General features: G+C 39.9%; 1 protein-coding gene and 1 long non-coding RNA gene across 2 annotated transcripts in view; one reads left to right on the plus strand and one right to left on the minus strand.

Annotated features, from left to right (window-relative positions):
- Positions 1–12,160, plus strand: part of TMOD2 (tropomodulin 2) — a 55,815-nt gene extending 43,655 nt beyond the window's left edge. The window contains exons 9-10 of the mRNA XM_028507278.2: positions 3,268–3,412; positions 5,299–12,160. Coding sequence (XP_028363079.1) covers positions 3,268–3,412; positions 5,299–5,333 — 180 coding nt within the window. The 3' untranslated portion in view covers positions 5,334–12,160. The remainder of the gene's footprint in view (positions 1–3,267; positions 3,413–5,298) is intronic.
- Positions 6,624–15,097, minus strand: LOC118502170. Its single transcript, XR_004904866.1, has 2 exons — positions 13,603–15,097; positions 6,624–13,566 (listed from the first exon to the last, which is right to left on the minus strand). It is a non-coding gene; the product is annotated as an uncharacterized LOC118502170 (long non-coding RNA).
- Between the last annotated feature and the right edge of the window lie 1,799 nt (positions 15,098–16,896).

The raw sequence follows: 16,896 nt of genomic DNA on the forward strand, positions 1-16,896 counted from the left end.
TGACCAGAAGTCCTACTTTTTCAACTTTAGTCCCCCAATATGCCTCTGAAATGACATCTCTTTACTTATAACGAGAAAGAGAATTAAGTTCTAGATCTGGAAAATTCTTTGTTTTCTTCTAAGGATGAGGAAATTCAGAGTTGATACTTGATTCCCACCCACAATTTTGTTCACTGACTCAGGCTGTTAGAAGTAAATCTCAGTTTCCTCATGTGTCTAATGAAGGGTTTGAGATAAACTGATCTCTGAGACAGTTTCCTCAGGCGGGGTCAGCAGCTGAGACCCATTTGGCATCATTGTAGCAGGCACCTGCCCCAGAATGGAAGCCTGCTGAGAACCTGCCCCTGCACGGGCTCCAGGTAAAAACACGCAATGACTTAACGGAGCACCCTGTGAGAAGAACAAATCGTTATGCATATTCATGGCTAAATAAATTTGAGTAGGGAAAAGGGGTTACTTAAAGAAAAAACAGAAAGTTATCTTAAGAAATGTATGCACAGGCTTCTGTTTCTTTTTTCTTTGTATTTAATGGCTTAAAAAAGAGAAACATACTATCCCAGTTATAGGAGGTTTTGGTGCCCCTGTGTTGCCCTGTTTATACAACACAAAAGACCTCAAATCAAACAAAGAAAAAAGATTCAGGCTGAGAAAGAAAGATGCTCTATGTTATATTACCTCATCCCCTTCTATTATCTGCCCCCTCCCAATACAATTTTCTTCAGCTTGTTTATATCACCATCAGCACGCCATCCTCCAAGTTGCCAGGTGCAGGACTCCAAAAGCTTGAGATTTGTGAGGAAGTAAAGAGACTGTTTATCTTCCCTCTCAGTCAGTGCACCATAAGCTCTTGCTGCCAGTGGGTAGAACCCCTTTGCCCAGTCCAGGGGCATAAGCCGGAACTCTGGCAGTCCCAACCTTAGCTTGGGTCTCGGTCCTTAATACAGCCCCATTGTCTGAAAGTGTGTCATGACTTAAAGTTGCTTATGAAACTATGAGGTCAGTAGCTCTTACATTTTTGCTGCTTCTCCCTCCCATAGACTCACATTACTTAGAACGCTAATCTCTACCCTGTGCATTCTCGAAACTGTTGTCTTACTGGAAGTACCACATTTTGTGAATATTTTGGTAAGAGACTTGTTTGGCAGGTTGTTGGACGAAAAGAAAGATGAAGAGCAAAGCGTAAAGCCCTAGAACTTGCCTAGGACAAAAAACTTCCTTCATACATTCTTCTCCTTTATCTATTCCATACTTAAGTTTTCCAAATTTAAAAGGTATATATATATATATTTTTTAAATATTTTGTAAAGCAATCCAATTGCATGATACTGGCACAGAAGTAGACTGGCAGAGTAATAGAGTCCAGAAACACTCAAGTATACCTGAGAATTTTGCAGCAAAGTGTTACTTCAAATGATGGAGGGAAAAATTAAGTAATAGATGGTAGGGAAATTTGCTAGCATTTTGGAACAAAATAAATTTCATGTTCTATTTTAATTCCTATACTAAAATTCATCTCAGATGAAATCAAGGTTTAACTATTACAATATGCAAAATCATAAAACAATTGGAAAAACATCAGTAGAGAATTTCTAAACATGACATAAAATATAGATTGATGAATTTGACCATATGACCATATAAAGGCCTTTATAGTACTCCAAAAGAAAGACAAATTGATCAAAGTATTTTCAGCAAATATGGCAAAGAGCTAATTTCCTAATAGATAAGAAATTTACAAGTCAATAAAAAATATCCAGGAACTGTATGTAACCTGGGAGAAAAATGGACAAATCACAGATATTAGTAGTTTCCCAAAAAAGAAACACAAATGCATGAGAAAATTGTTCTTATTCATAATTTGAGAAAAGCAAATTAAAGCTATTAAATGTATACAAGTGAAATATAAGTTGCACCTACTACATCGACAAAGGTGAAAAGACTGGTAATATACCGTGCTGCTTATGGTAGGGGAAACAGTAACTCTCAAACACTATTAGCAGGAGTAAAAATTGTCATAACCTTGGAGGGTAACTTAGTAATGTATCTAAAATTAAAACATGCTTACTTTTGGACCCAGCCAAAATTTGCCCTCCAGGTGCACTGGCAGAAACTCACCAGCATCTAGTGTGTGTGCAAGGGAAGATCCCTGCAGCATTGTCTGCAAGGTAGACATGGAAGGCAATGTACCAGTCAGTCCCTAGGACCTGGCTATGTAAATTATGATTCATAACTATAATGGAATGCTCTGCTATTGGATGAGGTAAACGAATATTTACCAACATGAAAAGGTGGGACTAATGTTAAATGAAAAATGAAAACCTATTTCAGACAATATGCTAGTAGAATCCATTTCTGTGAAAAAAAATCATACATGTAGAAGAGATTACATAGATATGTGAATGCATAGAAAATGTTTAAAGACTACATACTATATGCTAAACTGGCTTCCTCTGGGGAATGGGAATATTAGGGAAAGGGAGCTTTTATATTTTATACACTTCCTTTGTTTTTTTCTAAACAAGCCTGTATTTTACTTTAAAATACTTAATGTATATATTATGAAAAAATATACTGTGTCCCTTAAAGTTAATTTTAAATTCTTAGTTTTACATGTCACCATTTTTAAAAATCTCCTTTTAATATTTGTATTATTCTGTGTCTCAACTTAAAAGACAAACAAATCCTCTTTTCAGAAACATAAAACACTCGGGGTTTTTTTCTGTAGCCCAGGAGCCCCTTTGGTGTTTGAGAACTCACCTGGCTGGGGTTCAGACCGCAGTAAAGCCTCTTGAGAATCTCCGAGTAAGACTCTCCTGAGAGAGAATGACACAGTTATTGATGGTCTTCAATTATTTTTGGGTATGGATCCCAGAATAGAAAATTCATCAATCATATTGATGGCTGCAAGACAGTTTCACTATTTAAAAATACCTGTTTGAAGTACAGATACTGGGGGGAGGTAAATTACACACACCAAGTAGTAGTTTTGCTGTAATTTTACATCTGGTGTCATCATTTCCTTCATAAATTATTGGCTTAATCTTCTCAGGTTAGCATGCTAGTAGATTTGACTGTCGGGTTTTGCTTCTCAGCAGGGAGCAAAGGAGGACAGGGGAGAAAATATGTCCAGCTACTTTGCCCATTCAGTTGGAGATTTTTGCCTCTTTGCTTTTTTTGTCCAACAAGTAGCCATGAATCTTTCCCACACAAGTAACTCTTTCCTCTTTCTTCTTGTCATGCCATGTATGTGTCTGCACCTGTGACCAGAGACAGCAATTGGGAACAGCTGTAGAGATGGAAATTGCCCAGATGCTCGAGGAGAATTCAAGGATCCTCAAATTTGGATATCAGTTTACCAAGCAAGGACCACGAACAAGGGTGGCAGCTGCCATCACAAAGAATAATGACTTGGGTAATGCAACCATAATACATGCTGTTAGCTCTTAGAAAAGCGTGATGATCGTGCATTTCTCCACTTCACATATAACACCTCTCCATTCCACTGGCCTTCAGTGCTGGCCCGTCAGCAAAGGCACGCCGTTCCATGGTCACAGGAACCCTCCTCATCATCACAGTGTTTAAGTTCTGTTGTAGCTCTCTCTCAAGAATGGTTTGTTCTGTTTTCCAGACAGCCTGTGATTTGTGCTTGGTTTCCTTTATGTGTTACATCTCCTTTACTTACTTTATTACATGTAATTGCCCTTTGTTGTTATCCACACCAGAAGGTGGATGGACACAGTGATATGGAAATTCCCAGTTCACTTACGTTTGAGTCCTGACGGTGCCCTGTACTTAGGTTTAAATATGGCTATGTATGATACTTTGGTAATTTACACGTGGAATGAATTAATGGAACTATGATATGAAGGTAAACTCAGAAGTAGCTTTTTCAGTAGGCCTCTCCTTAATCTTTCCTGCTGTCCACTCTTTGCTGAGAATCTGTGGCATTTCTTCTGTTAGAATGAGGTGGAGCATGTCCTAGTCAACTGCAGTACAGAAGAATGGGACAGATTGGAAAGGCTCGATCTGGGGTCATCCCAGCCACCTGAAGCAGCATGGCAAAAGGACATGGGGGTGCAGACAGTCCACTTGGCCAGCAGTCATCCATAGCAGGCTTCAGTCCCCTGTTTGAAGTTCAGGGTCAGAATGCCAGACCTTAGACAGGGGAACTGGGCACACTATTCCACCAAGTAGTGCTGGCCATGGGGAGGATTCAGATAGTGGACGAGGCAGAAGCTTAAGATAGAAGGGGGCAGATAAAGGTTAGTGTCCAGCTGCCTGTCCACACATGCTTAGCCAAGACCCTGAGGCCCAGCCAAGGTGCAGTGTGTGGCATCTAGTGGCTGGCCAGGCATGTGGCAGCTCTTGCCTTCGGGGCGCAGAGGCTGAGGAAACAGCATCCCAGCAAATGGATCTTTGGGGAAGGGTGGAGGCAACAGGTGGGAGGCATCTAGGAAAAGCAGAGGGGGCCCACAGCTGAACAACATGGAGGCCAAAGGAAAATAGGCATACCACACAAGGGGTCTGAAGTAACCGGGAGGCAATCCTGAGCCCAGGAGCAATAGCTGTGGGCTTCACCTTCAGTAGGCTGGGCCATTTAAAGAGGAGAAATGGGGCAGGACCACATCCAGGGCACCATTTTTGCCAAGTTCAGGAAGCCTTCCTCCTACCCATCAGAAGAGCCTGCAGGTGGAGGAGTGAAAGAGGGAAGAATTGGCTTGCAGATGCTGGGAATGGGCAGCCAGGTAACTTCTAATCTCAGTTTGCTTGCCATCTGAATCACCCCTCCCTTGGCAGTTGATTCTTAGGAGGTTTTATTTAAAACAGGCTTAGAAATTTTGACTTCCAGTAGCAGACCCTCTTGGTCTTCAGGCTATAATCAGAATTAACAGATTGTGAATGTGTCATCCTGCAGCATTGGTTAAAGCCAGTTGGTGACTGGGCTGCGCAGAAGCTGAGAATGTGGGCTGTGGATGAGTGACCCAGAAATTACTTAGAAGTTCACTCCATTGTGGATCTATTCTGGACCTTCTCCATAGAAATGGGAAAGTGCTAACATCCAAATTCTGAACTATCAGACATAAGTTTATTTAAATGCACATCTCATAAGACACTGTATTTTTCTATCATTATTGGGAGTGATAGAATAATCCGGTAAATAATTGAGTATTGAAATTTAAGATAACCGTATCTTCAAGGGTGTGGGATTGTTATTCTCTGTGATTAATGTTGTTTCTCTGAAATTTAAGGAGTATTCCTTCACTTTGTCTTTTTAACCTTTATTTCTTTTTTATCTAGTTCGTAAAAGGCGAGTTGAAGGAGACCGAAGGTAAATTTCTACAAGAAGTAAAGGTTCACCACGGCAGCCGTTTAAAAATGAACAAAAACTCTTCTCCTTTCCCACCGGGACCATTTTATCAAAGGTCGTTCATTTTCGTTAACCACACAACTAATAATTTAGTTGTTATTCTTTTTTAGCACTCCTTATTTATCTTGGGTTTTTTAAGATACACAGTAGTTTTATTTGCTCATGGGCACCTCTGGCAACTTGCACCTGTGGACATGTGTGGATCTGTAGAGGATGACAGCAGTGGAAAATGATTTCACAGCTTTCGTGTTGGGTTGTGTTACTTTGTTACATAGACTTTTTTTTTAAACCACTGCAAGGAGTTTAGTATATAAGTGTGTTTGTAACTGTGATTATGATAGAAGCCTATCTCTGTTTACATGCATGGCTTTGAGTTAGGCTAAGTACATCAGAAGTATTCTGCTGACTACAGAGGAAGTTAGTATTGCCAATCTTTCACTGGATGAGAAAATGTGACTCAACTTAGCACAACTTCTCTGAGTTCCAGAAATGTCACTAAATGCAAATGCGCCCGCTGATCAGAAATCAGTGGTGTCATCTTTATAAAAACAAGACAGCATTATGATACTTTAACACAGCCTTACTAAATAAGTAAATAAAATGGTTATTAACCCACAAATATAGCTTCCAGCCAGACTCACAGGCAGCAAAATGAACTGCTACATCTACCTTCACTGATTATTCACCATAAATGCAATCTTTAACATGACTCTCTGATGGATAACTTTTCACAAAACTGTCTGAAAGTTTTCCAGACATGATGGTTATTTTTAAAGATTGGTAAGAGGAAGACTTTTAAAACAGTACATGCCCAAATAAAACAATAATGATTGCACCTTAATCAAGGCTGTCTGATACACACAACTGCATTATTTTGGCACATTTTAGAGGCATTTATTGCTTTTTCTTTAGTGTAGCAAGATCACAGGATGAAATGAGAACGTTCGAGTTAATTATACAGATTTTTGTCTACGTGGCATGATCCATCCAGACATTTGCAAACGTCAGGAAAAAAATGTGAATTATCACTTACCCAGGTGTTTGTCATCTCAAGAATGAGAGCCGGGAAAGCACAACTGAGATGATTGCACGACAGTGAGCATTAATCTTCTAACCCAGAAGCGCAACTCGAAACCTGCACTAAGGAAACAGGTCTTTGCTAACTCGCTGCCCAAGGCTGTCATTGGTGGCACTCTGACAAGTAGCTTACTCCCTGCTCTCCTCCCGTCCTTCCAGCTCATTCTCTTTTTTCTCGCCTCTGTAATTTGAGCCTTGGCAAAGTTGGCTTCCCTTGTGCTGGCAACACCTGGAGCTAGAGAGGTGCTGATTCCGGCAGAAGGTGGGTCCAGTCCAGGATCTGTTTAATAATTGAGTGTTCCCAGAGTTGCTTGAGAGCAGTACAACCAGTTAACGTAAAACAATTCACATATTATTCTAGTTAGTTTGTAAAGCACATGGAAATCGTTTAGGATAGGCAGCCTTTCTCAAATTAGACCTTTACCTGTATTTCAAGTAGTCACATCTGTAGCTCTAAAATCCTTTGAAACATCTCATTTTCTTGAGAATGTTTTACTTTTTTTGTGAGGGACTAATGAGCAGAACATGTTGACATTTTTAGAACTCTGAAGTCTTTAGGTTGTTGTTTTTTTACTACATCTCCCTATCTATAGAAAAAGTACAGTGCATATTATTTAATGGTTTTCAGTCTGATTTTTACCTTCCCTTCTAATCACTTAGCTGTGGAAGGTTGGAGCCAACTTATACAGGATGACTGATGATTAAATTTTCAAGAATTTTGCATATTGTTGAACACAGCCATTATAACAATTAAATGACATACACTTACAGTTAAATATGTTGTATTAGAAACAAAAGTAGTGCTCAAAGATTTTACTGCTTTCTGGGCTCCCAAAAGTGCTGGCCCTGTTGTGTCTGTGTGGCAGACACTGTGTGATGGTGTGCGGTTCACACCTCTTCCAACCTCAAGTTCGGGGCCTCTTGTTGCTGGTTTGGAATTGGCCCTGGTGGGAGTATTTATACCAAGGAAGTTATCAAATATTATAAATCAGGGCTTTTCTCCACTAGGTTGCTGGTTTATAAACATTCATCAGCAACGTATACAATTTTTTGGAGTGTACATAAGTTTTGGTTACCATGTTGCCAAAGGGGAAAACATTTCTCAGTCTCTCTCCTATCATTTTAGATTCAATGCAGATATATTTAAGTGCTGAGTCCCTGGCATGCCCCTTCTAGTAAGGCTTTTTCCTTTCTTTTCTCATTCACTGTCTTTCTTACCTTTACCCCAAAGAAATCTTGGATTCTACAGAGTGTCTTCTGCGGCCCCCAAGTGCTGTATGTAGACTGGGGGCTGAAGCAGCTTCTGATAAACGCTGGCAAAAGCAAGAAAGAAAAAAATCAGAATTTGATTGTAACTGTGCTGCAGTTGTTGATAGTATTAAAGTAAGATAATGGGGTATTATCAAAATTTAGCACTATTTCAGCTTGTAAAATAGTTGGGTTACATGTAATAGAGTCTATGAAATCAAATATTTATTACTAATCATTTTATCTTAGTATTACCTGTGTTTTAAAAGTAGCTTGAAAGGTGACATTTTCATGAGTATTCACATGAGTATCCTTATGTTAAAGATAACTATTAGAAAATAAACTTACATTTTGGGATCCTATAAATAACTTAATTAGCCTAGGACTTCATCTCTCCATCTGCCCAAAGTGGGCACGTAGAAGCTCATTCATGATCATGGTGGTGCATAATGTATATAAAATATTTTTATACATCTACGTCTTGCCAAATACTATGTTGAGATATTTGGCGACATCTGGACATCTGATTGAAGGGAGATAATCTCTCCTCAGGCCACCTCCTTCCCTCTTGTAGACCTGTACAGGCCCATATCAGGTCATGATCACTCTCCTGGGCCTGCAGCTTTGTATCACATGACTCCTGAAAGGTGGCTTTTCGGAGATGAATTCTGGAAGTCTGGAGGTCGTGTCAGTAGTCCAGCAGTGCATCCCCCATCTTATGGAAGTGTGTAATGGAAGCTGTTTCATCGTCATCAGCATGATTAAATCCCTTTCATCTCTGTAGGGCCTCATGTAAATAAATGTGTGTGTGTGTGTGTGTGTGTGTGTGTGTGTGGCCAAATATCTAACTAATATCTAACTGGGTATTTGGCTACATCTGGACATCTGATGGAAGGGCGTGCTCTCTCCCCAGCTCCATGTCCCTTGTCATTTTTAGAGTTGCTGCAGGCCCAGGTTAATGTGAAGTCACTCCCTGGACTTTAAGTTTGCCAACCACCAAATTTTATAGCATGTATGGACAGTAACCTTAGTGAATAAATATTAGAAACCTTGAAATCATTTCATTGTTTCAGCCCCAAATCTCTCCATATGCCTAAAGTGTATAAGTAGAAGCTCTTTCATCTTCATCAACGCAATCCAGCCCCGTCCTTCCATCTGTGTTAGGGTATACCATACAAATGTGTATACATATTTTGTACATAAAGATCGCCAAATACTGGAGGAAGCTATTTGGCTAAACCTGGACAACTGATTGAAGGGAGATGCTGTCTCCTAGTCCCACTTCCCTTATACCCCTTTCAGCATTGCTACAGGCCTCCATTAGGCGAGAGTCACTAACCTGGAGGGGCATGTGCAGCTCACCTGTCTGAGAGTGCACAGTTCATTGCACAGTAAAAGCCCATCTCCATTTCAAAATTCAGAAATCCCAAATGCCTATGTTCCTCAAAACAGTTTCCCTAAGGGAAGGCCAGCACTCCAGGTAGAAACAACAGCAGCTTCTCTTCCAGACAGAAATGTGGTCCCTGGCAGGGCACCAGCACTTAGGGAAACCAGTGTGCTCTGAGTAACTGCCACGAGAACCTTTCAGCCCCTCACACTTGAAACCTGGTGTTGAGTAAGCATCAGCATGCTGTAAATGTAAGGTGGCCCTTTAAATTCACAAAAGAGCTTGCAGATATTTTCCTTTTTCGTGACCATGATGTACTTAGCCCTCTCTTAGTCACTGTGAAGGAGACAGAGGAAGTACAAAGCTCTGGATTGATATAATTTGATACGTGTTTCTTGGACTTTGAGGGTAGAGTGCCTTTTTACAAAGCAGACACCATCTTTAGTGCAAGTATTTATAGCATCAGCAAAAACGGGCAGGGGCAGTAAGATGTGAATACTAGGTTCTGTGGTACATTACCTGTACTCAGTGGAACTCTTTCTGGAATCAGGTTTTAAGTCATGATCCTGAAGGTTCCTTCCTCTCGTACACTAATGATGTAGTAATAGCTACTTTCATTTTAATGAGCAGAGAACGAAGATTAAATGTTTTAGCTCTGCCTTCCAGTAGCAGTTTTCCCTTGTTGTACCTCATTTCAAGTCTCCCCATCACATACTGTACCACCTTCAAAACTAAAGGACTGAGACACTTGCAAAGAGAAGGTGTGAGAATGATGGGAGTGTCAGGCTGAGCCCTCTGGATGAAAATCACATGACCATCCCCCCTACCCCCACCCCCCCACCCCCATCCCCCCTGCAACAAACTAGAAAGAAAAAAGTACCCAGAACCCAGGACGATTCCTTGTTTCTTGCTACCAACTCTGGATTAGATTGGATTTTGTTTGTGGTTCAGGAGTTGGGTAAAGTGAAGAGGCTGAGTGAGGTGGAGAAGGAAGATGGAAATGAGAGGTTTTAACTTGCGTAATGGCAGAAGTAAGCTCTGCTTAGCTTATGTCTTTCCCAACTGCTGATAACATCAGTGATTGACTATTCAGTGGGTGAATGGAGGTGGAGTTCCAGGGCCTAAACTGGGAAACTGCCTCTGGGTACAGCTCTAGAAAGACTGCACGGGTACCAGAGGTTGTCCCAGTTTTGTGATGCATCATTGACTTGGGGGAAGGTGAAGGAGGCTAGAAATTTCTCTGGTATCGTCCGTGGCAGTCATTCTGAGCACACTGGCTTTGCTGGTTGGTATGGTGAATGGGCACCATACTGACAGATTAGAGACTGACTCCTAATTCCATCACCAACACTTAGCAGGTATACGATCATGGGCAATTCATTTAATTGCCTGCCAGTTACAGACTGTACAGGGGGAAGAGCACTGGATTTGGAGTCAAGAAACCTGGACACTTGGCTCCATGCTTTCTTAGCTGGGTGACTTTGAGGCAAGCCACTTAGCCTCTCAAGTCCAAGCTTATTCAGCTATATTATAATGGGAATAATATCTTCACTAACTACCTCACAGAGTTGTGGTGAGGGCATAATAAGATAGTAAGATGAAAATACTATACTCGACAGGATTATACAAAAGTGGGAGGTCATTTTTATCATCTCTTCACTAATGTTTTCCACTGCCTCTTGAATCTGTTTTCTTCTGAGCAACAATTACACCTTCCTCATGTTTTGAGTAATGAGTATGGCAAATAGAGGCATGAGTATGACGTCAGGGACTGGAATTACTTCATTTTTCACATTGACACAGGACAGGTGGTTGGTGGGGGCAGTGGGTGTTACATCCCAGTGATGTGTGTGGTCGGGAGTGTTCCTGAGTCACTCTGGTGGTTCTTTGGGATGCGGTCAGGACCCTTGCTGAGAGCCTAAGGCTGGACACCTGGGGGAAGGAAACAGTGATTTGAGGAGAGGGTCTGGGCACTGCTGCCCTCCTATCAGCTCTGTCACCTCTCAGGGTGAGACAGGCTATGACCCGAGGGGTGACAGAGGGCTAAGAGAAAGACTGTCTTCAGGGTGCACTTGTGATAGCAGCTCTCCTGGGCAGCAGCTGTTTTGTGATCACCAGCAACCTTAGCCCTGCCCAGTATTATTTTCTGTGGAGAAAGATCTTGAAACATGGCCTCATGGGACTTTTCATAAGCACTTGGAGGCAGCAACTATCTCATCGAACTTTGTGCCCTCAGTAGAATCTAGTAAGGTGCCTTGTATACAATAGGTGCTTAATAAATGTTGCTTGAATTAAATTGTCCTCCAGCTCCAAAAAAAAAAAAAAACTCCATTTGCCACCATGTGGTATTTTTGGAAAACAATACTGATTTGGCTATCAGCTGTGTGTGGCTTTGGGCAAGACTTCCATCGATCTTGTCTTCATTTCATCCGGAGAATGAAGTGAGTGGAGTAGGTGCTCTCCTAGGCCCTTCCCAGCTCCTCGAACATTACGATCCGATCCCGTGGTTCTGAGATGTTTCCTTTGCAGTTTCATCTCTCTTCGGAAGATTTTTGTTCAGAGGAACAGGTCTGAACTTCCCTGTTAGTTGTCTGTTCATCTTCAGCATAGTTCTTGAGGAACAGCCTTTTCTGAAAGGATATTTTTAAATACCTAATTTTTTCTCCTCAGGGTTGACGGTGGAAAGGGGGAAATGCAGAGAAGGAAACTTGAGCACAGTAAACAGCATGTTTTTCATAGGTTTTTGTTTAAGGTTTGAGAGACAGAGTGTGTGTGTGTGTGTGTGTGTGTGTGTGTGTGTGTGTGTGTGTTTCTGAGAGCATATTGATTGGATAACAGAGAAGCCAATCAGAAGTACATGTGCAGTTGAGAGAAGCTGGCCCACTATTAAAAATTCCCCATGGATAATCTAAATGTGGGTAGATGGGAACTGGCTATATGATGAAATGAGATGGAAGGAAATGTGCATTTTAAGAAATTGTATTTTATTAGCAAATGTTGCCAGTGACAATCTTTAGTTAAGAAAGAAATTGTTCTGACCTAAAATTTTTATCTCTGCCACTTTGGTGTTTTTTTTTTCCCAAAAAAATACAACTCCACATGGAATATTTATATTTTAATTAAGCCTTTATCTTAATTCTGTTTCATCTATTCAAGGGAAACAAATGAGCATTCTTTATTGCATTTAAAAATGTAAAATACTTGCATGCCACCATTCTGTAATATTTTTCCAGTTTAGATGCTGTAATGTGTGACTTATGTGTACCTGTATTGTTTTGTAATCTGTCTAAACCTATATTGGCAACATTTATTTAGCTAAGCGGTTGTTGAAAAATCTGTAGTTTCATTATTTTATTTGAAACTTTTCAATCAAAGGTAGACATTTATTATATTTGTTAAGGAATTAATGACTGATTTGCTTTTTAAATGTGAAATTGAATATTGTTAGGGAATTAAGTGTGTGCTGAAGCAAAATGTATGACGCGTGAAATACCTTTACCCTGATCCCAGCTGACACAAGTTAAGTGCAATGTTTGATCCTGTGGAATTAGCCAGCCAGACTTAATGCTAAAGTAAATGTGTACTGTTTTAGTTAATCAAGATCTTTTTGCTTTGGGAGATATAATCTATTCATTTGTGTCTGAAATGAAATTTCCAAGTACAGATGTGTACGGAACATTAGGAATGAATAAACTTTCCTTTTAAAATGAAAGTAAAGACTGATTTAATCTAGTTAATTTTTAGATACATTGTCTCTTTCAAAATAAATCATTAGCACCCTGTTAGATGACACTCCATTTGCAGAGAGAACTATAAAGTGTCCTTATTATGAAGATAAGGAGTAGACAGACAACCAGAAGTAGCCAGAGGGAGAATTGAGAGCTCATTATTATAACAAAAATGTACACATTTAGATAAACAGTTAAAACTTATCAGAATAAATGGGAGCAAAAATACAGATAACCCAAATGGGTTAAGTGTTTCACCTTGAATTTTTTATATTAACTTTGGATTTACTTGTTTAAAAGTTCTTCTGTGATAAAAATCATAAAGGTACATTATAAAGGTTTGCCCTGGAAAATTAAGAAAACCTATTTTTTCTGCCCTCCTGCTGAACTCTGCTTAACTCTTTGCCACTGAAACTGATGACAAGGTCCAAGAAGGAGCATATAAGGTGTTTAGTTAAGATGTTTCACACCTTATCATGGACAAGGAAGTATAGTAATTATTTTATGTAAAGAATTCCTTTTCATTCTATGGGGCTGTAATGGATAGGAATTACAAGTACCAACTTTGGGGTCATATTTGCCTAGTTCAAATCTCACCTGTTAATTGTGTGAATTTCTGCAAATTGCATGGCCTCGGTTTCTTCATCTGTGAAATAGGAACCATAGGCATACTTCACAGTGGCACTGTTAGGAGGATTAATAAACAACAGTGCTTGTCATACAGAAGACACTTGGGTATTACTATCCTAAATTCTAACCTAAATAAATATGGTATTACTATCCTAAATTCTAACCTAAATAAATATGCATGGATTTTAATGCCAACATAGTTTTCCTTTTTATGCTGACAATGTCAGGCATTTAAGCAGGACTGACTCTTACTAAACTTCTCATTTCCTTCTGGCAGGCAGCCCCCCCCTCTGTCATGCCAAGTATTGGCTAGAAGCAAGATAGAGCTGACTCAGGAGTTACTCCTGACCCACCCTCTCATTCAGCTCTGCTCCTCGTGGCTCCCCGATGTTTCAACTTGTTTGTACTTGCTCTGCTTTCTGGGTGGCCTCCTTTGGATTTGAAAGTCTGGCATGGGCCTGCTGTGGGTTGGACTTGACTCTGCAATGGACCACCCGCCTCTCCATTTGATCATTCAGCCTCTTTCTATGCCATATGAAATGGTGCCCCACACTCTCTCTGCCCCAGCTACCAACACACTTCCTGCTCAGGGAACGTGATCAGATGCTCACAGCCTCTAGCAAGTGTCCCACATGTCACAGGACCTCAGCAGGAACTAGATGCATGTGTGCTTGAATTAGGTTGGGCTATGCTTTGGGTCCAACCAACCCAATAATGTAGGAAGATCAGGCAGGTGCATGGCTGCAAAGGTTTGTGTGTTAGAGCCTGTCTTTAAATCCTAGACCACTGAATTTATCAATCCTGAGCAAAATTTTAGAAAAGCATATAACCTACTTTAGTGGTTTATAAGCACTTAGAAGTGAAGCAGTGATCTCCAAGAGGCAGCACAGATCCACTTAGAATAAGTAACAGGAAATCATGAGAATTTGGTCAAAAGAATGAATGTATTTGGATTTTAGCAAGACATTTAACAAAGTCCCAAAACATCCTTGAGAAATGTGGGCTGCAACAGTGCAGCTAAATGGTTAAATGACTGGTTTAAAGTCTTTTTTGACTTTTGACCATCAGTAAGTGCTCATGAACGGAAGAATTTCAACCAGAAGGGCTTAGTAGCCACTGTAGGGCACTTTCTGTGATGTGTTTTGATCAGCAGTTTACCAGTAATTCGGATGTGATACTGATAAAATACCAAATGGGTCTCCAGCTGGTGGGCATTGGAAGAGACAAGGAATACTCTGACGGGCTTAAAATATCTGGACAGGCCAAAGTATAATGCTGTGTCTACTAGATAAAAATTTAATACAGGTAACAATATAGTTGTCTGCTTTTAATTTTAAAAAATCAACTACAAAAGATAAAATGGGAAAAATATGACAACTCCCATCTGTGTGGATAAAGACTCTGGTGTTGACTGAAAGCTAACTGTGAGTGAGCAGTGGAACGTGCCAGCCTGAAAGCCGACTCTACCTGAGGCAACGCCAGAAGAAGAGCCTTTCTTGGCTGTTTGGCCGGGGCTTGAGGCCCCAGCTTTTGGGATGCCTGCTTCAATGTATTTCCATCATCCTTAGACTTTGGCATATTTAAATATAGAGATTATTCTTATATGTTATTATTACACAAATATTTATGTTCAGATATAGGCAGGCATTCTGGATGTAACCTAAGTGAAAAATCTCATTTATTTGTTGAAATTATATAAAGTATAAGTGTATAGTAATTATTGAATAAATAAAATGCTATAACAATTGCTAATTGTTAAATGCTTATATTCAAAGTCAATTGAAAATAATTAAAAAGTATTAAGAACTTTTAAGTTGATAAACAGAGAAATAGGTTGACAGTTACTACAAATACAGAGATGGTATTAGGTAGGTAACTTAGGAAGACCATTATATTTTTAGCCAGTAAATATTTACAAAAGTTAAATAATAATACAAAGAAGAATAAGCAGAGATTACATCATAACTCTGTTCTTTGTGGAAATGTTTGGTGTACCTAGCATTTACAGTGTAAAACCAGAATTTAATTCTTATGTAATTCCATTTGGGACACAGATCTTGTGCATCCACTGTCCTCGGCTGAGGTTTGACTCTGTCGAGACCACAGAAGAGTCGAACAGCTGACAGAGTTGGGAAATTATCATTTCTGTACTTGTGTATATTGCATATAATGTTAGTATACAATGTTAAACTTTATAGTTTTAGCACAAACATTTTAAGTAAGGATATTAAAATAATAATTTAAATTTTGACATAATACTCTAGGTTTGTCTATCCTAGAAGTTTATTATTTGATAGTGATATTTGTGAGTAACTTGGCTTCAGCTGAAAATGTAAATTCTCAGCTCTTTGGAATTTGGCTGAAATGCATATTTAGTGCACCTCCAGTGGAGGCGTAACAGGGTATGAAAATATGAGGCATGTCAAAATTAATTCCCTCTGGTGGTGTTAGGGAAGTCTGAGTGAGAAACAGGCATTTGAGATGGACAATGAAACACGAGGCTTCTAATGGGTTCAGGTCGGGAGTGATGGGGAAGGATATTTCAAGCCAGAGTTTGTTCGAATTCTCTTGTGTATAATTGTATGCCCCAGCCATGGTATTTATCTTCTGATTCCTACCTTCCACTGTTTAACTAACTCCAATCTCCCAGAAGGAAGTCCTTACCTCTTAGTTTCAAGTGTATGTCTTTAGCTTAAGTTTTTCTCAGCTCTCCCATAAAATACATTTCTAAAAAATACTTAACTGTATAAAGGAAACCATTTCCTAAAGGAACCTTGTGATAACAAGAAAGTTGCTTCAGGCATTAATTTGCATATGATGATTCAGTGTGACCTTGCTTTATGAGTTCCTCTAGCTGCAAGTTTAAAAACAACACTAATTAGGGCTTGTGATATATTGAGGAGAACTACAGTGTTGTTTTATCAATCACTTCCATTATAACACAACTCTGAAAACTAACAGAACTGTTCTCTGCCCCTTCCTCAAATATTTTACCTAACAGTCTCCGATTTGTTCTCTTTCATATGTTGAATTTAAACTGTTTTCCATTACTTGAAGTGGGATTGCATGCATAGGGGAGTGGTGCCATACCACTTCTATTTCGGAGGATCACCTTTCAGTGAGTAGGCTAATGCATCATTCAGCTTCTGCTAGGTCAGTCTGTATAGTCAAAACAAACCTAAATTTCAGTTTACTTCTTGCTCACATTACATGTCAGCCCCTGTATTTGGCTGAGGCTCTGATCCATGTGAAGTCTCATTCTGAGACCCAGGAAGGACCATCCTGTGTTTAGGACATGCCGTTCTCTTGGTAGAGGGAGGCAGATAAATGAGAAATACAATGACTCAAAAGCTTCTGTTCAGCCCTTGCTGGTGTGGCTCAATGGATTGAGTGCTGGCCTGCAAACCAAAGGGTTGCCAGTTCAATTCCCAGTCCGGGCACATGCCTGGGTTGTGGGC

This window comes from Phyllostomus discolor, chromosome 1 (genome assembly GCF_004126475.2).
Source record: "Phyllostomus discolor isolate MPI-MPIP mPhyDis1 chromosome 1, mPhyDis1.pri.v3, whole genome shotgun sequence".
NCBI lineage: Eukaryota > Metazoa > Chordata > Mammalia > Chiroptera > Phyllostomidae > Phyllostomus > Phyllostomus discolor.